Below are 26,124 nucleotides of genomic sequence, written 5' to 3' on the forward strand. Positions count from 1 at the left end.
ATCTTATCGGCACTCATTTGACGTTTCGACGGGAAAAAATGTCCTTAGTTTACTGAAGGGAAAAACCTTACCTTTAAAGTTTGTCTTCAAGCCAACTGGGCACTTTACCTGTTATCTGTCACCGAAGATATAAGTGTAGGGTCAGCTTATTAGCACATATTTTTAGTGCAATACACACTTTCATCCACCAGGGGGAACCATTTATCAGCGTCAAAGCTGCATAACAAAATATAAAATCGGTTTCGGAGGGGTAAAAAAAATGGTCATTTAATGTCCTCTTATGGAGGAATAAAAGTGTCAAAATTAAATAAATAAATACGACATTAAATAATTACTTAAATGTTCCATTAATTAATTAAAATTGGAAAATAGCATTCATGAAATATGTGATAATACTTTTTCAGTGTGTGATTTTGAATAATAATAATAACAATAATAATAATAATAAAATCGTCAGTTCCCCTTAAAGATATACAAATTTTTTTTGATAAAAACACTATATTTGATTTTCTTTCATTCATCAGATGATAAATACAATATCTAATTTTAAATGTCCAAACATACACACTCCAATAAAAAAAAAAAAACATTTTTAATTTTTAAAAACCTAACAATAAAATAAAAAATATTAAATCACAAATCTTATTTTATAAAAACAAACAAAACAATTTAAGAAATTAATTCCATGAGACCACCAAAAATGAAATTATATATTTTTAAAGGTGAAAAGTGGTCATGCATTTTCTGTGATGATGTAAAATGAATCACCTGACGTATATTTCCGACAATATCAAGCAATGATTTGGTTCCATGTCAGTTTATGAGTTTCAATTCAATTATATTTAAATATTTGCCTTTTGTTGCTGTCACCCCTTCTACACCTGCTAGGATTATTTTCTTTCCACAGTGGAAGAATTTGGGGTTTTGTATTTATTTATTTAAATTTGAAATTGCTAGTTAAACAAAAAAGGTAATTTAAATATGTCACCTTGGGCTCTTGGGAAATATGATTGGCTTTATTTATTTATTTTTTACTTTACTCCAGAAAGTCCAAACAGTGAGTTTTTGTTAACTTTGCAGTAACATGATGTCACTCACACATCAGTGTAAAATCACATAAAAAAAACCAAGTGTACCAAAAACAACATTTTAATGCAATAACATGAACGCTTAATTTACAGCAGTTATGCACTTATGATGATTTAAACTAATCAGCCTTCAAAAACATCTTAATCAAAGATTAAATTTCAGATATGGTTCTCCTGAGACTTCACATTGCAAGTCATAGAGAACTGCCAGTTACTTCAGTAAATTCACAATCTCACACAAACACAGCAACTGTTTCTTTAAACACAGTTAACAGACAAAGGTTGGCACGTCTTCGTTACCTGAGGTCTGAGTTTTCTTGTCACAGATGCCACACTAAAAAAATTAAGAGTGAAAGTGGGTGTAGCAGCAACATGTTGATGTATGCACCAACCATAATTTTCCTTTGAGATGTCATATCTTTAGTGATTATATGATCCGAGGATAACTTATGACTATACTAAAATAGAACTAGAAGAGAGTGCATACCTCCGGCAAGGCCACATATTGCTTAAAAGCTATTCTGGATCCTTGATCCAAAATATATTCTGGATCAAATTCAAAATAAAATCCCAATTTTTTCATGATTTTATCCATCAGCTCACCAAATTTCACTGAAATCCATTCATTACTTTTTGAGTTATCCTGCTCATAATCAAACAAACAGGCAAACACCGGGGAAAACATGATCTCCTTGCATGGCAGAGATAATTATGTGAACATCCAAAGGAATAAACTATATTGCGTGTTAAAGGGGGAATATTTGACATGTGTTACGCAGAGAGGCTTTTCAAGTTGCTGATGAGTGGTTCTTAAAAGATTGGCTCCGCCTCCTCTTGACATGGCCCTGAGGTCAACACGACATTGTCCAGTCCGATCTCCCCTCCGACGCCACTCCCACGCTCCACTTCAAAGATAATCTGCAACATATTCAACAGTATGTGTAATTGCATGTTTGACAATAGAATAAATTGCTTTAAATTTGTTAAAATTGTAAAAATTCACAAATGACTCACAGACTGTGGTACTTCTTCCCGCCAGGTTAAAGTGAGAAGCTCTGTCTGCCAGCCCTGACCTGCACTCCAGCTCTGCTCCCATAACGGGTAAGCGGTGTTATCCAAAAGAACCTTGAGTGTCCCCACGTTACGGCCCACCACACGGTAGTCGAAACTGAGACAGAAGGCGCCGTGTTTGGTCCGATGGCTGAGAAGCAGCTTCAACTTTGCCACGTCAGCCCGCTTGCCTATGAGCCCGCTCACGGCCATGTAGTACTGCTCCCCTGAAAGTGTTCACACAGAGGCATTGAAACAAAATGCATCAAAATGGGTTAGGAAGAGTTTTAACTTTGCAGTTTATAAGTCGTTTTGTTACCATTCTGGTGGTCGGCTGCCGTCCAGTCCAAGTCGTCACTTCTGTCTTGCAGCCACTCACATGCTCCCTGATCAAAATTGCAATCCATGATAAAATCTAGATTGTAAAAAACAAAAATCAGATCAGGAATCAGCAATTATTTCATTCATTTTCTATGCTATTTGGGTCACTTCATGAAAAGGGGTCTTCATTACACAAGCCAACATTATTGGTCAGTAAAAACAGAACAGTCCTATGTGCAGGGAAAAAAATATATAATATGATTCTCTCTCTTTATATTTTGATTAAATAATAATTTAATCAAAATTATTATTATTATTAAAATAATAATAATTATCTTGGAATTTTTCTTTTTTTGAGTTTTTATCTGAAAGGGGGACACCAAAACCACACCATTTGTGACACACAGCACCTAACTATTATTTTGGTAAAAATAAAGAAATCTTCAACTCATTTATCTGAATTTAATTCTGATTTGATGGGCACACGGTCAAATTAATTCACCCCTTTAGACCAGTGCCTTAATCACTCAGTACGGCTGCAGAGAGTACGCCAAAAATGTGGTGTCGAATGTAACCCGTAGTGTCCTGATCTGTTACATTTAAAACCCATGTTCCTAGACTGCTAATTTATTTAATACATAAAACCCTAGTTGTGTTGTTTGAAAGTACTGCTCTTGAGAGCCTTAAACCCATGGGGAGATCGAATTTAGCTGAACAATAAAGTAACAGTAATCAATTATTTGCTTTATGTTTGTTTTACTCTTGAGTCCTAATATACCCGCCAAAAGTAGTGTTCTGGGGCTTTCCCATGAGCTCATCCAAAAAAGTATAACATGACCTATCTCAATAGTGGATTTTATGTATTCCCCATGGTCCGTATATTCATACCTTACAGTTTATAGTGCCTTGCTAGGAAATTTAATTGACCCTCATGTCACATATTGGTGACCCCTTGTCATGAAATGACCCACTTATTCCAATTAAGATGTCATTGAATAGTCTAGTAGAGCATTATCATGTTACGTTATAGTCATTACCTTCCTGACTTGGTGTTATTTGGATTTCTTTCACTTCTGTGGCTGGACCAAGTATGGACTCAAAGTCATCTGATGCTGTATTAGAGAGTGAAGGAAAAGTCACTGTGAACACATGATGCATTGGCAAAACGGTTTAAATAAAAAGAAAAATGTAAATGTGACCCGATGAAAGAAATCTGAATGACAGTTAAACTAGAACAGCACACAGAAAGTCTGAAAACCTGCAGTAATTAAGCATTTCACCCAAATTTTGACAGGTGAGACAAGTGGATTATCGCCATCACCCTCTCTGCATATATGATTCAGTCACACTTCTAGACTGATCTGATTCACATTAGCTATCAGCTGTCAAATATAAGTCCAACTGGCAGACTTCATCAACATCAGTGTGCTACTTTCAAAGAAATAATAATAAAAAATCTCACTATGTATTAAAACAGCCAAAAAGTTACAAAAAAAGATTCAGAATCCACAATTGGAATCCAATCAGCACCGTAATTTAATGCGTCCTTCCTCTTGATAAGGTTGATTGTTCACCTGATTTACCTGGACACTGGCTACAAAAACTTTGTGTGAACACACCATTGTTCACATGTGCTAAGAGGTAATGTCAGGACTGGGAGCGTGTGCTGGTGTAGCGCATCGCTGCATCCACCACACTACAGATGGCAACCATGCTTGCAGACAACATGTTCACTCCCGCTTCTTGAAAGTAACAATATGTGCTGCAACCAGGTGAAGCGTGGGTGTGTCCTTGGCCTTCTCCAGCCTTTGGGTGTCTTCAACACTGAGGCACCTGCGTGCTGGATCATGCACAGGGAAATGCACCACATAGCTAAAGTGTTGCAACTGATGTTCCCTCACAATGCAAGTGATACTCCTCATCTTAGTGTCCTTAAGTAACCACTCGTTTGAGACAAGATTCCAGGAGTAGCTGAGGATCCTCCAAAGACATGCATTCATTTTCCTTATTGGTTACTGGTTAGAGGCCAAGTCTCACAACCATACAGTAAGACAGGCAGCACCAAGACCATACAGACTTGGACTTTCTTTCTCCTGCAGAGATATCAACATCACCAAACGAGACCTTATGTTTCCCAAAGGCTGGGGACCCAGAGACGTGAATGCCACTTTTGAGATAAATGAATGTCGGTACAAGTTTCACTTCATACACACACACACACACACACACACACACACACACACACACACACACACACACACACACACACACACACACACACACACACTTCTGATGGCCAAGTCCAGAAAGTCATTGAAGGTCAAGTCAGTCACAGCAGAAGGCTCAAACAGTTCCTCTTGATAAGGTAGATGACATTTCCTGGAGATTGGCTCAAACCCTTTTGACTAATCTGACTAACAGGCAGACATATGAAGTGACTATATAACCTCCTTGGCGCAAGGTATCAAAATGTATCTTTACGTTTTCATGTTCCACAGAACATATGTGATCTCAGAATACTCTGAAATTATGCAGTAGTGATTTTCCCCGTGAAACAAAACCCAGGAAGGGTTTTTTTTTTTTTTAAACAAACAGGTGTAAACCTGCCTTGCTGTCAGTCGTGTCTTGAGATGAAACATTGTAAAGTTAGGCTACAGACCCCGAAGCATTTTAAAGCTCCAGCAACAAAGCACCCAGTGGTAAGGAACCTTTGACAGCCAGAAGAGTGATAAATGGGGTTATTTTACGTCCTGAGCCGGGTTGGGCTGGTGTTCGAGAGGGCTAGAGTGCCGATGACAGACCATCCAACTGGGAGTCAGGTCTGTTTGCACAACAGCTGTTTGGGGGAAAACCTAATAAATGGTTTGGAGTATTTGTAACCTCCCTCCCTTCCTCGCCCTCCTTGGTAGGGGATGGGCAGCAGGCCCAGGATGAGCAGAGTAAAATTCCTCTCAGGAGGTGATGGATGTCTTGGGGCCTGTCTCCTCATGCTATCCAAGTTCTGACAGACTCTGTTGTTTCCATGAAGATCAGGAGTTGCATTGAAAGGCAGCTTTGTTTATGGAAGGCACATGGTGGCATGGCCACAATGCACTTCTTCTCATCTGATAATTACAATATTCACATGTAAATAAAATACTGTGTTAGAATGGATTTTGTCTGATGATCATGAGATTGAGACAGATAATTACTATCTTTTCATATTGCTGTTACTTTGTTTGTTAGCTGTTTCTGGTGTCTTGTGACTGACAGTCAAAATCTGGTTTTCAGCATGTACTTTGTTGGTCTTCTGGACAGCTTTCTTCTCTGAGATCAAAGGCCCGACAGCAATCATGTAGATCCAGAGTGGTAATTGTAATAATGTAGGAAACTTTTAGGAACATAGGCTGGTGCTTCCTGTTGCTACCTCCACCACCTTATGGAACCACCCAGCCAGACCAACAGTCTAATCCCGTCTGTCTGCTGGAGCCAGGTGATACATGGGCATCCAGTTGGCCTCATGCAATGTTGGCCTTTTATTGTGGCCAGCCTAAGGCACACCTATGCAATACAGATTTAGACAGATTTGTGAACAATATTTGAGGGAAATAGGTCTTTTTTGTATATAGAAAATGTTTTAGATCTTCAGCTCATGAAAAATGGGAGCAAAAATGTAATTATTTGCATTTATATGTTCAGTGTATAAAGACAGAGCATTTTGAAACTATTCAGAATGGAATGCCGAGCTTGGATTTTGCTGTTTCTTATTATCAGGAGGAAAACTGAGCATGGCATGAGATCTTTTTTTTTATGATGTATCAAGAAATATCTGTGCAAAATTAGGTGCTTTTACCATAAAAATCATACCACATATTTGCCCCGCTAAGATGGCCAATACACCTTTCAGCCAGACTTTGTAATCAGAATGAATCAGACACATCTCTGGTGAATCAAATTAATTATGTATTCTAATCCAGTTACATTTGTTCTGCAAATCTGATTGGTTAATCATGTGAGATTTCCGACCATAAAATATCACATTGACAGTGTCAAAATATTTGACCGTTTCACATTTGATGTATTACTCCGCGCTCTGACCACTTTGCTACGCAGATATCAATAATACCAAATTACTTACAGAAAAATAAACTGTGCAAACGATGGAATTGGATTAGAATGGGAATAACCCCCTTGTGTCGGATGAATTGCGGACGTTAATGCTAGATTATGGTATCAAATAGCCATTTTACCTGCTCCACTAACACATCACTGGTAAAACTGAATTTGTGACAATAAAATCCAGCATTAACATCCACAAATCAATAGATACAACAGGGTTATTCCCTAATTAGCATAATTCACTTTAAAGGAGACACATACAGAAAATCACAGAAATACCGTATGCATGACGGACTCTGAATGAATCTGTGGGTGGACATATAGACACGTAAGATGACCTACTAACCTCCCGTAGAGTACGTGCTCATTAACATTTGATAATTGTGTTCACCTGTTGGGTAAATGGGAACAAAAGTGAAATCTAATGTTTGCTCAATCAGATGGTGACTGCCAAGCAAAGGTCAGCAGGATTCCTGAAGGAGACTTACTGAAAATATCTCCTCTTGGATTAACCTGGTTGTTTTCCTCTTCTTCCTCCTCATCCTCAGGAATTTCCTCCTCCTGTCTGTCCTCAGCCGGGATGCCAACGTACACCTCCTCATCGTAGTCAAAAGGCTGCTGGCGGAGCTTAGGTGGTGGCGTCACCTCTGGTTCTGGGATAATATTTTTGATGTGCTCATTGTCAAGCGTACCTCCAAGAAACCCAGGCCTCGCTTGGAAGTCTGGGATGGCTGCAGGCAGGAAGAGGAACATCTGGAATGTTAGACATCTGGAATGTTGCTCAGTGATGACTACATTACCACATTTTACATCCTTTTTCAGTTAGCATGTATGGTCTTCAGTTACTTACAGTTTAAAGATAAACAACTTTCGTTGTGGAGCAGCAACGACACTATGACCAAAGTTGGCACGACGATAGCGTATATGTCTTCATGCAGTTCAAGCACAACACTCTTTGCACATTATTGAGAACAGCTTGTTCCGTGCACGAGCATTTAATCACATTCCAGGAAAAGGGCCATGCTACAAACTCCACATCTTATATGAAGCTGCAATGTGCAAGTTGTCCAGCCAGGAGAAAGGAAGCGAGTCGCATGAGGAGTTCTAATGCAAGAGAAGGGGATAGCCTGGGGTGCAGGATTCAAGTAAAGGCGCCAGTATACTTCAAAAGCAGTTGAACTTGAAGGGCAAAAAAGATTTTTTGAAGATCATGATGTAGCAATTGAAGTTCTTTCACTTTATGGGAGAAGTAAGCCATATATAGGGCTTCAGGACCTATATAGAAGCCGTGAAAGGCCAGAAAGCACAGTTCAGCTTCAGTCTATAGCTCTAGAATCGGCAAAGCAAAACCACAGTCATGAGTAGAGTTGCCAGACTAGTTTGGGGGACATTACAGATTTACAATGAAAGTCCCAGGATCTTTTTTTTTTTTCCAAAGGTCAGTTTCAGTTTGTACAGGCATTAAAAGTTAAAGTTGCTCTAATTTTGATAAAAAGTGATGAAAACTATTGGTTGAGTTTGTAATAAGGTACAGTTTGCACCATTTGTTAAGCTTAGTTATCACGGAACATTGTATCATATGTCATATGTAAGAGAATCCAATGGCCATTGAACTTTTTTGACCATAAGTTGAAGACGAAGCATTCAACACGTTTACTGTTCCATTTATTACGTCGACCAAGGATGTAATAAAATCATCAGCGTTTATTTATTTGTCTGTCTGTCTGACTTTTAGCAGGATTATGTCAAAACTCCTGCATGGATTTTGAAGAAAGTTTCACCACAGATACATATTAGACCATGGAAGACTCCATTAAATTTTAAAGGTGATCCGGATCCGACTCTGGATTCTGGATCAAGTTTCACTTCATATACGCTTTGAAAGATTACGTTAAAATTACTTTACGGATTCTCACAAAATTTTCACCACAGATACATATTACGCCATGGAAGACTCCATTAAATTTTGGAGGTGATCCGGATCCGGATTCTGATCAAGATTTCACTTTATATACACTTTGAACAATTACGTCAAAACTACTTCACGGATTCTCACCAAATATGCACCACAGATAGATATTAGGGCATGGAAGACTCCACTGAATTCTGGAGGGGATCCGGATTTTGGATCAAGATTTCCCTTTATATAGGATTTGAAGGATTACTTCAAAACTACTTCACAGATTCTCACCTAATTTGCACCACAGATAGATATTAGGGCATGGAAGACTCCATTAAATTTGGAAGGTGATCCGGATCTGGATCCAGATTCTGGATCAAGATTATACGTTATACAGACTTAAAAGGATTACGTCAAAATAAATAAATAAATAAAAATAAAAACTACTTCTAAGATTCTCACCAAATTTTCACCACAGATACATATTAGGGCATGTAAGACTCCACTGAATTTTGGAGGTGCTCCGGATCCGGATTAGCGGATGTCAAAAATCTCTGTTTGCTCTTGTTAATCCTGTTAGTTCAACCAATAATAACAACAACATTTAACCAAAATTGGAACTTTAACTTTTGACCCCTGTGCAAATTGAAGATGACTTTTAACACCATTTTTGTGGTTTTTACCCCATAACTCCATAACATTCATTCATAGATAGTTCAAACTATACCTTTTTGGAGTCCCTATGATCAAACAAATGATGTAAGATACTTTTCAATTTGATTGGATAATTTTAAAATTTGAACTCCTGTGTAATACTTCTGGGCAGCACGGTGGCTTAGTGGTTAGCACTGTTGCCTCACAGCGAGACGGTCGTGAGTTCGAGTCCCGTGGCCTTTCTGTGCATGTTCTCCCCATGTTTGCGTGGGTTTCCTCCGGGTGCTCCGGTTTCCTCCCACATCCAAAGACATGCGGGTTATGTGGATTGGAATCTTTAAAATTGTCCGTAGGTGTGTGTGTGGGTGTGTCTGTGTTTGTTTGTCTGTTTGTGGCCCTGCGACAGACTGGCGTCCTGTCCTGGGTGTACCCCGCCTCGTGCTCTATGACTGCTGGGATAGGCTCCAGCCCCTCACGACTCTTAATTGGACTAAGCGGTAGAAGATGAATGAATGAATGAATGAATGTAATCCTTCTTTCACTCCACCCCAGCCCCAGCCTGGCCTCCCTAGTCTATACCTGCCACCCTGGGATGGCTACCATATTTTTTCACATTCCTATAGAAAAGTGTCAAAAATGCCATATCAAAGGGTGGCACTTGGGTGGTAGTGACCAACCGATGTGACCCATGGATTAATATAATCCATGTGTTGCTGAGATGATTGAATTTATAGCATCACACTGTTACTGTGCTACTTGTCATGTACAAGGTACCGCTTTTGGTCTTTTGAAGTACATGGGCGCCTTAAACAGTTTTAAGTTTTTTTTTATTCCACGCAATCTCACCATTGAGGAAATCATCTGCACTGCCCTTGTCTCCAGCCGATGAGCTCTGATAAAATGGTTTGACTACAAAAAATGCAGGCATCTTAATTTCCAGAGACTTTTAAACTTTGCTGTTTGTCTGAATTAGCTATGAGGTTACACCTATTATAATCTTGCTGTGATCAGGGAGTACAATCTACAGTAAAACTGGCTGTACTATATAAGAGATATTTACACAGGTGTCCTTTCAATCTATCTGTCTCTCTGGGTTTTTTGCCATCTGTTAAGGAGGAAGTAAGGCTAAAAACAGGAAAGTAGCTTTGGCAGGACTGTTTCTACTGATGGTTAAATAATTTATCGGCCCTAAAAACTACCCCAACCTATCAGCTGGACTGCAACAAATTAAATCTGTTGAACATCTTACCAGAGCATTCAAAACCATTTCCTCTGAAGCCAGACTTGCACCTGCACTTGTAGGATCCTTGAGTATTCAGACAGGTTGCATGGTGGCTGCACTTATGAGTGCCGGATGTACACTCATCAAGATCTGGAAACAGAAGAAATTTATTTGTACACGTAGGAGCGGATTGAGTAGCAAATCAATCATTTATTTAAGCAGTATCCCTTACCTACGCAGTCGTATTTGCCTTCAACATACTTGAGATCGTAGCCATCCTGGCACTTGCAGTAGTAGCTGCCGAAGGTGTTGACACATTTTCTGTTGAATGGGCAGAGGTTCTTTCCAGTTACACATTCATCAATATCTGAAGGCAAAGAAACGCAGAGTAAATGAAAGACATATGAGTCCACATTTATGTGGTGGGTAGTAATCAGTCAAGAATAGGTAAGAATATGCCATGTGTATTGGGAGATTGGTCAAATTTGTAGTTAATTTATTTTGGTATTTAAAGCAAATAAGGAAGACCCCATAATGAGAGCATGATATATATATATATATATATATATATATATATATATATATATATATATATATATATATATATATATATATATATATATATATATATATATATATATATATCCATCCATCCATTTTCTTCCACTTTATCCGGAGTCGGGTCGCGGGGGCAGCAGCTCAAGCAAAGCCGCCCAGACCTCCCGATCCACACACACCTCCCCCAGCTCCTCCGGGGGAACCCCAAGGCGTTCCCAAGCCAGCCAAGAGATGTAATCCTTCCAGCGTGTCCTGGGTCTTTATATATATATAAACAAAATGAAAAATCACATGTACATAAGTATTTACACCCTTTGCTTAATACTTTGTTGAAGAACCATTGTTCCACTGTGAGGTCAAGAGCGCTCTGGAGCAAGTTTTCTTCCAGGATATATCTGTACTTTGCTGCATTCATCTTTCCCTCAATCCTGACTAGTCTCCCAGTTCCTGCTGCAGAAGGGATGGTGCCTGGTTTCCTCCAAACATGATGCCTGGCATTCATGCCAAAGACTTCTATCTTTGTCTCATCAGACTATATAATTTTTTCACATTGTTATTATGGGGTATTGTGTATATAATTTTAAGGGAAAAATTAATTTCTTCCATTTTGGAATAAGGCTGTAATATAACAAAATGTGGAAAAAGTGAGGCGCTATGAATACTTTCTGAATGCACTGTACATGTTAATTGAGTGTACGATGTAGGAACTAGAGCACTTATGCTAAGATGTCACACCATAAGTGAGAAAAGTTCTATATAGGCCCTGAGGTCCATTGGTGTGGGTGTTTATTCCTGAATTCTGTCGCGAGAAGGGAGACAACTTCCTCAGGACGGGATGTTTAATCCAACACATGTTACTTCCCCAGTCAAGGCTGACTGGTAGCCATTTACAGCTGGGTGGATTGATCCAATGCAGATAAAGTGTTTTGTCCAAGGATACAGACAAGCAGCATGACCCATATTCGTAGCCCAACTTATGTCACTACCTGCTCTACAGCATTCATCTACAAGGGCCCAAAGTTATCATTATTTCACTGATGAGTCAGCACATAAGAAGAAGTAAAAGAAGAACAAGAATCTTTATTGTCCTTGTACATATATGTATCCATGCAATGAAATCTGTCATCTGCATTTAACCCATTTGAATTACAGCTACGCTCAAAAAACTGATGCATCGGATGACCTCAATTCAATTATGTGCAGGATTTCCATCTAATAAATATATGTAGCCCCAACTCAAATAAAGCACAGCCATGCAAGATGTTGATGTTCTCAGTTCAGCTGGTTGCCACAGGGGATACAGTCAGATCCACATTTAATTTAGTTGGGACTACAAATATTTATTATATGGAAATCCTGCCCATAATCAACTGAGTTCATCCAATGAGTCATTTGTTTGTGTGATACACTCAAAAACTGACTCATTGCATTGGATTCCATCTAATAAATATATGTAGTCCCAACTCAAATTACGTTATCTTGCATGGATGTGTTTTATTTTAGTTGGGACTACATATATTTATTAGATGGAAATCCTGCACATAATCAACTGAGTTCATCCAGTGAGTCATTTGTTTGTGTGATACACTAAAAAAAAACCTAACTCATTGGATTGGATTCCATTTAAAAAAATATATGTAGTCTCAACTCAGTTAAATTACATTATGTTGCATGGATGTGTTTTATTTTAGTTGGGACTACATATAATTATTATATGGAAATCCTGCCCATAATCAATCGAGTTCATCCAATGAGTCATTTGTTTGTGTGATACACTCAAAAAAAAAAAAAAAAAAAAACTCATTGGATTGGATTCCATCTAAAAATATATATGTAGTCTCAACTCAATTAAATTACATTATCTTGCATGGATGTTTTATTTTAGTTGGGACTACATATATTAATTTATTAGATGGAAACCCTGCCCATAATCAACTGAGTTCATCCAATGAGTCATTTGTTTGTGTGATACACTCAAAAACTGACTCATTGGATTGGATTCCATTTAATAAATCTATGTAGTTCCAACTCAGTTAAATTACATTATCTTGCATGGATGTGTTTTATTTTAGTTGGGACTACATATATTTATTAGATGGAAATCCTGCACATAATCAACTGAGTTCATCCAGTGAGTCATTTGTTTGTGTGATACACTCAAAAAAAAACAAAAAAAAAAAAACTAACTCATTGGATTGGATTCCATCTAAAAATATATATATGTAGTCTCAACTCAATTAAATTACATTATCTTGCATGGATGTTTTATTTTAGTTGGGACTACATATATTAATTTATTAGATGGAAACCCGGCCCATAATCAATTGAGTTCATCCAATGAGTCATTTGTTTGTGTGATACACTCAAAAACTGACTAATTGGATTGGATTCCATTTAATAAATCTATGTAGTTCCAACTCAGTTAAATTACATTATCTTGCATGGATGTGTTTTATTTTAGTTGGGACTACATATATTTATTAGATGGAAATCCTGCACATAATCAACCGAGTTCATCCAGTGAGTCCTTTGTTTGTGTGATACACTCAAAAAAAAAAAAACTAACTCATTGGATTGGATTCCATCTAAAATATATATATGTAGTCTCAACTCAATTAAATTACATCATCTTGCATGGATGTGTTTTATTTTAGTTCAGACTACATATAATTTTTATATGGAAATCCTGCCCATAATCAGTCAAGTTCATCCAGTGAGTCATTTGTTTGTGTGATACACTCAAAAACTGACTCATTGGATTGGATTCCATCTAATAAATCTATGTAGTCTCAACTCAATTAAATTACATTATCCTGCATGGATGTTTTATTTTAGTTGGGAATACATATATTTATTAGATGGAAATCCTGCACATAATCAACTGAGTTCATCCAGTGAATCATTTGTTTGTGTGATACACTCAAAAAAAGAAAAAGAAAAAAAAAAAGCTAACTCATTGGATTGAATTCCATCTAAAAAATATATATATATGTAGTCTCAACTAAATTAAATTACTTTATCTTGCATAGATGTTTTATTTTATTTTGGACTACATATATTTATTAGATGGAAATCCTGCCCATAATCAATTGAGTTCATTCAGTGAGTCATTTGTTTGTGTGATACACTCAAAAACTGACTCATTGGATTGGATTCCATCTAATAAATCTATATAGTCTCAACTCAATTAAATTACATTATCTTGCATGGATGTGTTTTATTTTAGTTGGGACTACATATATTTTTTAAATGGAAATCCTGCACATAATTGAACTGAGTTCATCCAAAGAGCCATTTCTTTTTTAGTGTTGACACAATACAACTGCTAGAAGCAGTGGGCAGCCACAGTCTGACACCTTGGGTTGGACTGTCTTGCTCAAGGGCAAAGAAAGGAGCAGACCCTAATGGGCAAGTTTTTGATAATGGGAGGAAACCCAAGCAAACATGGGGAGACCATGCAAACCCCCTCACAGAAAAGAACTGGGCATGGAAGGAATTGACCCCAGACCTTCTTGTTGTGAGGAGTAGTAACCATTGGCCCACCGTTTTGTCTGTTTACAATAAATCAAGCTACACTACTCATATCTCCCCCTTTAAATATTGTTGGATACATTATACTCAACTTAAGCTCAGCGTATGTCTTCCTACATCATACATCATACTATTTTCCTTGACAGTCTTTAAGTTTATAAGATTTGCTCACCGACACAAGTTCTACCATCTTGCCCCAGTTGAAGACCTGCAGATGGGCAGAGACAGTGGATCTCCCCTTCTACTTCCTCACAGCCGTACTGGCAGTGAGCCAGGGAGCAAGTCCTGGAGTCTACATGGAGATGAGAAAACCTGACATTTCCAGCTTTCCAAACTGACGTTACATTTGCACTGTGTGGATCGTCTTTAGAGGACACTCACTGGTACAAGATCCATCAGACATTAAGGTGTACCCGTTGAGGCAATAGCACTTGTAACTGCCATATGTGTTCATGCAGCGATGTTCACAGGGACGAGGCTTCAGGCCACACTCATTCAAATCTATAAGTGACAGGTACCTTCATTAAACCCTGGATTATCACATCTAAATGTAATTACCCAGTATAATCTGTGTTTTCCAGACACTTATTTTGTACCCACCTTGACTGCATGTTTTTCCACTGAATCCCGGGAAACATTTGCATTTGTTGGGGCCGACACACTCTCCGTACCTGCAGCTGTGCTCACACTGAGCTGGTAAAACAATTTAACATGAAGATAACACCAGCAGATGTATTGGTGGTTGGAGAATGACGGGTTTATTAAAACCACACATATCTACTGTGCAAGCAAGGTTTTTCAATCTCATCTGCCATTCTCATTTCCTGGGATCAGAAAATAGTTTCCATGAAAGAAAAAAGAAAAACTTAAATAATGTGGTATAATTTGGACTTAAACTGGGGTTGTAGAGAAGCTTGAATCTTCGACTGGACTGGGTTGCTTGAAGTGAGGATGTTTCGCTTCAAATCACAGAAGCTTCCTCAGCTAAAATTCTTGCTCTGGTAGTCTGACTTCTGTCTTGACTCTTGTAGAGAAGAATAAACCAGAAGCCAACAAAAGCTGGAGTTTTTTAACCTAACCAGACCCCACCTACCGAGAGGCTGACTGCTATAGGCTAGTGACTAAACAATAGCTCTAATTAGCACCTATTGTACTCTAGTTAGCACTCTCCTAATGACAGGACGGAAGCCTCCCCTGATGGCTCCCTTGACGACTCTCTCCTGATGACGTGAATGACTCATTACCATGAACAAAAGACTGAAACTGCTTTGACCTGAGTACCACATTGTAAACAGGGGACAAAGCATGTCTGAGACCCGCTCCGCGGTTAAGGCTGGGTTTCAACTGTTTTACAAAGAATGCTTCCTTGACACCTCTCTCAAACCATTTCATCTCTCTGGCTAAGATTTTAACTTCCTTGTCCTCAAACGTGTGGTTAGTGTCTTTCAGGTGGAGATGAACTGCAGACTGAGGTCCACTGGTGACCTCTCTGCGGTGCTGGTATAGCCTCTTGTGTAAAAGTTGCTTCGTCTCACCTATGTAGTGTTCATTACAGTTTTCCTGACATCTGATATGATACACTACTTTGCTCTGTTTGTAACTAGGGATCCTGTCCTTAGGGTGAACTAATTTCTGTCTCAAGGTGTTGACTGGTTTAAAGTAAACTGGGATTTTGTGCTGTCTGAAGATCCTCTGTAGTTTTTCCCCTACTCCTGCTAAATAAGGGAGAGACACTCCTCTTCTTCTTGTCTCCGTCTCCTGTCTATCTGGTCTCTTTGTTTTCTGGGACTTCTGCACTTTGTCCAGGGACCAACGTGGGTACCCACATACTGTGAGGGCTTTCCGTACAAGTTGTTGCTCTTTGCTCCCCACTCTAAAGTGGGGTTCTTGTTACAAGCTATTGGCAGATATTTAAGTCATCACAATTATGGGTCATATATCAGCATTTACCTTCACATTGTCCTTTGGTGGTCTTCTTCCAGCCATAGCAACACTCAAGTCTGCTTCCGTAGCGACAAACCCCCGGTTGGTTTCCAGAGAGAACTTGTCGGTAATGCCTTTGAGGAACAACACATGAGCATTGAGTATGATATGTCACTTTACTTTTCTTATGAATAGTTATAGTACACTGTTGTCGTGGAACATCAGATCGTACAATAACTTGTCATGGAACACTGGTCACTGTTAGACAGAGTGGCACAACTAACTAAAGAGAAAATATGTTTTTATGTTTCAGATTTTTGCAGACAAATGGCTTTTTTAGTCATAAAATGCAGGATTTCCAAAATGTAAAACTCACTGAAAGTCTAAATATTACATTCCACCATGCATGTACTTCATTAAGTCAGTATTTTCCGGCGTGTTCTGACAGCTGGAGCTCAAACGACTGGGCTTTGACAGTTTGTGTTTTTAAGACCCAGTGGGAAATGGTGAGTTTTGTTCCTTTTTTTTTTTTTTAAAGCCTCACTGGCCTAAATATTGCTGGTGTTGACACTTGGCCAATGCTCAGTGGGAGCTTGGAACAGCAAATCAAAATATACAAGCCAGAAATGAATTCCTGTCAGTAATGTAGTTTTTTTTTTAGCTTGATAATAATGGGTGTTTTTTTTTTAAGTAAAATTTGGTAATAGTTGAAGACGTTCAGACATCTCAATCAGGACATTGTTCATTTGTAAAGGATATTCTGATTTTGGTGTTGTTTACACTTTGCTTTTAATGTTGAGTTCTGTTTGTTACAAGTATGTGCATTTCTTTATATGTCTCATGAATCTGGACATAATATGTGAGACAATATGTTGTCATGCTTGTGTCTGCGTGGACACAGTCGCGTGAACATGACAACAGTAAAACAATAGAAACATGATCTTTACACCACAGGTACAGTAAATGTTGTTTTAGGGTATTTTTTGTTAATTACTGATTTTTTTTGTAGCCTTTATTTCTCAAGATGATACATATTTTATATTAAGAATGCATATGATAATACACACACGATGAAATGTAGAAATATGCTAATTAGAGTGGTACATTCCATAATTCATTCCAAAAACAACTTTAACTCATGATTATTTCATAAGTCTATATATACGTTTTATATATATATATATATATATATATATATATATATATATATATATATATATATATATTTTGTTTTTTGTTTTTTTCACAATACATGCCCATAAATGTAGAGGTCCAGTCATTTTTAGAAGACTATCACATCCTTGAAAAATTCTAGTCTGGATTTAGATCATGACACAGCACTGCACCAATTTGGCATTTTTAAAAGAACATAATGAAATCACTCTGTCTGTGCATGCAGGGAATCCTGCTGTGCTGGTTCTGTTGGACCTCGCAGCAGCGTTTAACACTATGGGTCACACAGTCACTGTTCCCCAGTTAGAACATTTTGTTGGCATTCATGGTACTGTATTTAAGTGGTTAATCATATTTGGCTGAGAGAAGTTTTTCCATTATGACTGGTGACTTCTCTTCATCAATTGCTCCTCTTAGTTGTGGAGTGCCACAGGGTTCTATTCTTAGCCCTATTCTATTTTCATTGTACATGTTGCAGTCAGGGACAGTTATATCTGACCACGACCTGTCCTTTCATTGTTATGCAGGTCATAATATCTTTAATACCTAATGGTGCTGTGACATGTTTTGTTTTAAATGTACCATTTTAACTGTATTGGGCGTTTGTTTTATTTTTGTGAATTCTTGATGTTTGATTTTACTGTAAAACACTTTGGACACCGTCTGGCTGCTGTAAAAGGTTTTACAAATAAATGTTGATTAATTGCTTGATAGATGAATAAATAAGGTCGACATGGAGTTATAGTTTATTTGTCAGTATCACATCTCCAAACAAAAAGGCAAACTGATCGCATTGTTACACACTTACTTAATGAGTGTGGGGTCAAAATTAGTGTAAAGCAAAGCATATTTGGGTAAAAACAGGCATCTGTATCTAATTAGTTGTCATCTAGTTGTGGTTTTAAAAAACAAAGTCCCTTCATGGCTCCCTGTGGAGACTCAGACAGCAGGCAGGATGTGGATAGCAGATGGAAAACGCTCTCTAATCACATACATCTTGTGTTTCACACTGATAACTGTGTGTGTTACACTACTTTCTATTAAAAGTTGTATTTTTATTTTTTAAATCTCATCTGATTCTCATCATACTCCATGTTATTCCATCTGTGTTATCAAATTATTTTCAGTGACGGCATAAAACATGATTGTATTGCATTTTAATGCATCATTTATGTTATTACAAATGTAGTTGGAAATATGCCATGTAATAAATGGTAAATGGACTGCATTTATATAGAGCTTTTCCATCTGCATCAGACGCTCAAAGCGCTTTACAATAATGCCTCACATTCACCCCGATGTCAGGGTGTTGCCATAGAAGGCGCTCACTATCGGGAGCAATAGGGGATTAAAGACCTTGCACAAGGGCCCTTAGTGATTTTCCAGTCAGGCTGGGATTAGAACCAAGGATCTTGTGGTCTCAATCCCAACGCCTTAACCACTAGACCATCACCTCCCCTATAATACATCCTGACCTGCATTTGACCCCCAAACTCAAATATTCCAGGTGTTGCAGCCACAGCATCTTAAAAGCAGCCTTGGCTCAAGGAGGGGCCGTGTGTGGGGGAGTCCTGGAACCTGAGACTGAATCAACCAGAATAGTCAGCGGAGAGGGTGACAGTTTGACAGGTGCTCCTTAGTTATTAACAGTTGCTGTGCCAAATTTAGCTGACACAGTGTCACAAATAGCTGCCATAGTTGTGACTTTGGCTGAGAGGATAGTGATGGTGTGTGCATATACCTTGAAAAACAAGACCTTCTAGACTTAAAGGTAAAGTCTGGAACTGGAACTGGACTGCATTTATATAGCACTTTTTGCATTTGAATCAGAAGCTCAAAGCACTTTACAGTGATGTCTCACATTCACACACACACTCACACCCCGATGTCAGTGTGCTGCCATGCACACCGTAAGCAACTTGGAGATTCAGGACCTTGACCAAGGGCTCTTTGTGACTTTCATTCTGGCTAGGGTTTCAACCGAGGATCCTCTAATCTCAAGCCAAACATGTAACCACTTGACCATCACCTACGCCTGCACAAATTATGAGGGTCTGCATCACTTATTAAGATGCATAAAGAAGAAGTAGTGCCAAAATACATCATAATTCCTGTTTCGAACCAAAGGTGTGTTTCACCAACATAACTGGTGGCATGGTTTGGTATTTGGTGCCAGTATTTGTTTTGTTTACATACTACGGTCATGGAATTACAATCACAGTAAATGTTTCAGCGTAAGCTAAAATATAGCTGGATTTTGCTGTCATTGTATTCTGTTATACTGTATAATTGCCCCAGAGTAACTTTGTAAGATTTTTTTTTAATTGTATTCGACAAGATGTAAATCTACACTAACTGCAGGTACGTAGAAACACATCATGCAACTTACCGATGAGCATCTGCACTATCAGATAAGACATGAAGCAGGAGGAAAAGAGCACCGACCAAACTGAATGGCTGCATGCCTCCAACTGGGCAACACGGCTGATTTTAGTTGCTCTGAATTTAATTATGTAGACAGAAGAATCAGTTGAGTTCTTGACGTGAAGCACGCCAGGTTTCACCCCGCTGACACTCCCTCTGTCTCCGAGTTATACTCTGTGTCCCGTAATGTGCTTCCTCCTGTCTGAAATTCCAGAATTGTGTTGACAGGATTGGAAACGGCTGCACTGGAGTATAGGTTGTGACTTTTGGAGGTAGTAGTAGTGAGGGGGTGGAGATTATGGGCGTCCTCTCTTTACTGAAACCCTACACAGAATCACATGAAGCCTTCTTTGGATCACCAGGAAAGGGGGTGGGAAGAAAAAAAAATCATCCCGTTGTGCAAATATCAAATCTAGGACATCTTATTGACTTGTAGTGGTTTTTTTTTGTCTTTTGTGCAGATTTGCCACTTGATGATTATCCCTCGCCACCCACCCACTATGAGATTATGGATAATTAGTTGTATTATCTTAGTGTGGAGGTCAGACTTGTGTAGACCTGTTGTTAGCAGCTCCAGGGTTCTTTGAAGTTGTGCTCACAAGTAGCACAAGAAGCTTTTATCTCTCACACATACTAATTCCAAGTTTAGCCATAAAAATGGATAATGAGTTTTTAACCCTTTTAAAGTGAGTATGAACATCTGGTCTGCTGTTAGAACCAGACAGCTGATGTTTCTACTGTGGTTTTACATGATTATGGATGGTTTTTGCATTATGGTTTGATATCTGACCTATCTGATCATGTTGCAGGACTTTCTTTGCTGAAGATGCAGATCTTTGCATGCACAGTTTTCCTTCTCTGAGCAACTCATTTTCCTTGTTTCAAAGATTGGATTTAGATTAGATTAGATTACACAGGACTTTATTAATCCCTTGGGAAGACTCCCTCAGGGAAAGCAGGTTCCAGCAGGATTGTATAGCAGCACACAGGGTAAGAAGCACACAGAGTATCAAAAGTGAAAGTAAAAAGAAAAACAGTTTGCAAATATAAATATAGATACACAATATAAATACCAGGCATACTGATCAGTACTGGTTTACTGGCTACTGCTGTTCTTCTCATTCCTGTCCTCTGTCTTCCTGTTACTCCTCTTCCATCGAGTGACTTGCAGCATGAGTGCGCATTCCAATTCGATGGAATCTCACTGGCTCAGTGAAAGCTGAGGCTTTGTTAATTCTGTGCTCAAACTTAAATAATTTCCTTAAAGGTGACACACAACATGAATTTTGTTTTGTATTTCATCAAATCTTTTTAGCATTAAAACACTGATGATAAGGTGGCCAGATTTCTGAAATGAAAACCGGAGACATTTCTATTTCAGGGATCAATGTGTCATTAAAATTTCCATGTGTTTTAAATCCATGAAATAGGAACAGTTCTCTCAGCGTCTTATTAGAATGGTACACTGCGCAAAATAAGTTAAGATGGCCAATTCTCCCTACTGCATATACTGAATAAGAGAATAGTTGAACCAACTCAAATAAATTGTTTCAGTTGGTAACATCTAAATGAATTAAGTTGTTTGAACTTAAGTTTGCACTTTAGAGTTGATATAATTTACTAACTTAAGTTCAAACAACTTCATTTATTCAGGTGTTACAGATTAAAACAACTTTTTAAATTGGTTCTTTTTTCAGTGTATAGGAACAATCAACCCAGAATGCATTGCGTCATACAAAGCCGGGGATTTTTAGCTTGTAAAAACACTTCCTGTAGCATTAGATTAGTGACCATTTTAACTTAGCTGCACCTGGCTAATGTGCTTTATTAAAAAAAATTGTGTTTGTTTACTGTTCAGTCCAGTCTCGCTTTTTTTAAATGTGATACTATCACGAAATGCATCACATTTTCATAACATGCTCAAGTTTCGGTCACTATTTTTAACAGTAACCCTAACTATAACCCCAACGCCCTCCGTGTCACCCCAAATGTCATGATATCATTACAAAATAATTTCATGATACTGTCACAAACTAACAGATTAAATTGTGTTTTGTGATGCCATCACAAACTTAGTGTGAGATCAGGTTGTTACTTTCACATGCATTAGCGCAAAGTCTGCCGTCAGGGAAGAACACGACAATTTCAGAAATATGACGGTCTCACAGTTGAAAAAAATTCTTGTAATAATTTACAAGAATTATTGTAAATTCTTACAATAATTCTTGTAAATTATTGTAAGAACTTACAATTTATTTCATTTATAAATAAATAAAATTTATTCTTAATTCAAAATCACTCAAAATTATCTTGTTTATTTCTGACATACAAACACAAACAAGCAAACAAACTCAACAATGGTGGGAGTAAAATGAAAAACGTACGACCAATTATTAGCTCCTCGAGTCTGGCAGGTACTGGATCTGCTTGTGCCTGCAGGAGTGCCTCTGACGTGGGCTCCGAACCAGCGAAGAGCCCCCCGGACTCCGCCAGGCATCCGAGAGCTGTGCTGCAGAGTTTCTTCCCATCTGTTGGCAACAATGTTCACACCATCAGTGGTTCAGGTTTCCGTCCTGAACACTGTATGGGGACAATATTCTGTGGGCAACATCAATACCACATGGATGTGGAACAACTGGCTAGTGTTTCTGCATTTTGGACAATAATACAAATACCCACAGGCTTCACATAATCTGTGAGTTCATGGAGCATCAAAGAGGTTTACCATGGATTCCATTTTCTGCCAAAAGTCCAGACTGTAGCCCATTTCTCCCAACTGCATAGAGGAAAAATTGAACCAGAATGTAATACTGCATCATCAACATGGTTTTTAAAACTATCCAGTCCCATTCTTTCTGATGCTTGGCATCCACTTTTTATTTTATTAGGAAAAGTAAATTAATCTATGGTACAACCAGGAAATATGGGGTGATGTGGTGGTGGTGGTGGTGGGGGGGTGTCTGTGGGGGTTATGGTTAGGGATAGAGGAAGGAGTAGGGTTAGAAACAGTTAAAAAAAAGTGTCACGAAGATGTGACTCAATTTGTGACAAGAGCATGAAAAAGAAGTGTGAGACTGGACTGAACATGCACAGAAACTCAATGGTACTTTTTGCTTGTTTTTAAACCCTTCGTGGGTGTTATTGAGCCAAACTGCTGACCTTGTCAATGCACATGGGGATCTTAAAGTGGAAATTCAAATAAGATCTTTGTTTGATACGCTTCCTGAAAACCACATCCAAAAGCATATTAATTAACAGTTTTCAATTGAGTTATTACCTTCTGTATTATCAATCAATCAATCAACTTTTTTCTTATATAGCGCCAAATCACAACAAACAGTTGCCCCAAGGCGCTCCATATTGCAAGGCAAGGCCATACAATAACCATGAAAAACCCCAACGGTCAAAACGACCCCCTATGAGCAAGCACTTGGCCACAGTGGGAAGGAAAAACTCCCTTTTAACAGGAAGAAACCTCCAGCAGAACCAGGCTCAGGGAGGGGCAGTCTTCTGCTGAGACTGGTTGGGGCTGAGGGAAAGAACCAGGAAAAAGACATGCCGAGAAGGGGGGCAGAGATCGATCACTAATGATTAAATGCAGAGTGATGCATACGGAGCAAAAAGAGAAAGAAACAGTGCATCATGGGAACCCCCCACAGTCTACGTCTAAAGCAACATAACCAAGGGATGGTCCAGGGTCACCCGATCCAGCCCTAACTATAAGCCTTAGCGAAAAGGAAAGTTTTAAGCCTAATCTTAAAAGTAGAGAGGGTATCTGTCTCCCTGATCTGAATTGGGAGCTGGTTCCACAGGAGAGGAGCCTGAAAGCTGAAGGCTCTGCCTCCCATTCTACTCTTACAAACCCTAGGAACCACAAGTAAGCCCGCAGTCTGAGAGCGAAGCGCTCTAATGGGGTAATATGGTACTACGAGGTCCCTAAGATAAGATGGGACCTGATTATTCAAAACCTTATAAGTAAGAAGAAGAATTTTAAATTCTTTTCTAGAATTAACAGGAAGCCAATGAAGAGAGGCCAACACGGGTGAGATATGCTCTCTCCTGCTAGTCCCCGTCAGTACTCTAGCTGCAGCATTCTGAACCAACTGAAGGCTTTTTAGGGAACTTTTAGGACAACCTGATAATAATGAATTACAATAGTCCAGCCTAGAGGAAATAAATGCATGAATTAGTTTTTCAGCATCACTCTGAGACAAGACCTTTCTGAATTTGGAAATATTGCGTAAATGCAAAAAGGCAGTCCTACATATTTGTTTAATATGTAGGACTATTAGTAATATTAGTAATTAATTATAAATTATAAAGTTATAATACTAAATAGTTATTAAATAGGGGACTTCATCACCTTTGTTTGTGTACATTTTGAATGCAGAGCCCCTACACTTGTATCTGAAGCACATTTTTTACTGTTCTGGGGTTGAAGTCGTTTATTGGAGTGTTAGATCTGGAATCCATAATACCAGTTGGGCTTCAGGAAGCCATTATTATTATTTTTTTTACAACAGCACCATCATCTGTTTGGCAGAAGCTGTGGTTTGGCGATGATTCCTGCTTTGATAGGTTTCCGAGCCCCCAAATTCTTAGGTCAATCAATGTGGACTTGCAAGTGGCTTTAAGCTTTTTGGATCATTGGCAGGTCTTCTGTCACATAATATGTGCTTTCAAAATATTCTGAGAAGTACAACCCCAATTCCAGTGAAGTTGGGATGTTGTATAAATGTAAATAAAAACAGAATACAATGATTTGCAAATCTTCTTCAACCTGTATTCAATTGAATACACCACAAAGACAAGATATTTAATATTTAAACTGATAAATTTTATTGTTTTTGTGCAAATATTTGCTCATTTTCAAATGGATGCCTGCAACACGTTTCAAAAAAGCTGGGACAGTGGTATGTTTACCACTGTGTTACATCACCTTTCCTTCTAACAACACTCAATAAGCATTTGGGAACTGAGGACACTAATTGTTGAAACTTTGTAGGTGGAATTCTTTCCCATTCTTGCTTGATGTACGACTTCAGTTGTTCAACAGTCCGGGATCTCCATTGTTGTATTTTGTGCTTCATAATGCACCACAGATTTTCAATGGGCAACAGGTATGGTCTGCAGGCAGGCCAGTCTAGTACCTGCACTCTTTTACTACAAAGCCACACTGTTGGAACATGTGCAGAATGTGGCTTGGCATTGTCTTGCTGAAATAAGCAGGGACGTCCCTGAAAAAGACGTTGCTTGGATGGCAGCATGTGTTGCTCCAAAACCTGGATTTGCCTTTCAGTATTGATGGTGCCATCACAGATGTGTAAGTTGCCCATGCCATGGGCACTAACACACCCCCTTACCATCACAGATGCTGGCTTTTGAACTTTGCGCTGGTAACAATCTGGATGGTCTTTTTCCTCTTTTGTTCAGAGGACATGACGTCCATGATTTCCAAAAACAATTTGAAATGTGGACTCAACAGACCACAGCACACTTTTCCACTTTGCGTCTGTCCATTTCAAATGAGCTCGGGCCCAGAGAAGGAGACAGCGTTTCTGGATGTTGTTGATGTATGGTTTCGCTTCAGATGATAGAGTTTTAACTTGCACTTGTAGATGTAGCGACGAACTGTGTTAACTGACAATGGTTTTCTACAGTGTTCCTGAGCCCACGCGGTAAGATCCTTTACACAATGATGTCGGTTTTTAATTTGTTAAACTTTATTGCAGACTCCAACCTCCAGATAGACATACCATCACATACAAAACATAAAACAAATATGTAGTATAAGAAAAGGTGTATATATCACATAATATTAAAAAAGAAAACAAATAAATAAATATATATACACATACACACACATATACAATATATATACATATACATATATACATACATACATACACCCATACACATGTTCACACACACATGCACATACATACATACATAAAAAAGTGCTTATGCAAATTCAATAAAAAGGCATCTAATAAATAGAAGCAGTAAAAAATGTCATTAAAAAAAAAGTGCATACACATTCTATAAAAGGCACAAATACCAGTGTTTCCACATATGGGATTGGTATCTAACAGAACTGCACCTGGGATTGGTCAACTGCATAATGAGATTATTCCCGGACCCCTGCAGTCTACATATAAACTTGTACATCAGTCTTCTCAGGG

The 26,124-nt window shown here is 38.5% G+C and overlaps 1 protein-coding gene across 2 annotated transcripts; it reads right to left on the bottom strand.

The window, feature by feature from the left end:
• Nucleotides 1-1,133: 1,133 nt before the first annotated feature.
• egfl6 (EGF-like-domain, multiple 6) lies at nt 1,134-20,168 on the bottom strand. 2 transcript variants are annotated; one of them, XM_034186675.1, is made up of 13 exons: nt 19,908-20,168; nt 16,373-16,479; nt 15,023-15,115; nt 14,804-14,923; nt 14,595-14,714; nt 10,566-10,700; nt 10,361-10,483; nt 9,958-10,020; nt 7,046-7,288; nt 3,497-3,571; nt 2,458-2,553; nt 2,103-2,365; nt 1,134-2,006 (listed from the first exon to the last, which is right to left on the bottom strand). In XM_034186675.1, exons 1-13 carry the CDS (start codon nt 19,979-19,981, stop codon nt 1,899-1,901), a joined length of 1,620 nt encoding a protein of 539 aa, XP_034042566.1. In that variant the 5' UTR covers nt 19,982-20,168; the 3' UTR covers nt 1,134-1,898. The 2 variants fall into 2 exon arrangements, with proteins under 2 accessions (XP_034042566.1, XP_034042567.1); XM_034186676.1 differs by lacking the exon at nt 9,958-10,020 and having other exon boundaries at nt 19,908-20,164.
• Between the last annotated feature and the right edge of the window lie 5,956 nt (nt 20,169-26,124).

Source organism: Thalassophryne amazonica, chromosome 14 (genome assembly GCF_902500255.1).
Source record: "Thalassophryne amazonica chromosome 14, fThaAma1.1, whole genome shotgun sequence".
In the NCBI taxonomy this organism is placed as follows: domain Eukaryota; kingdom Metazoa; phylum Chordata; class Actinopteri; order Batrachoidiformes; family Batrachoididae; genus Thalassophryne; species Thalassophryne amazonica.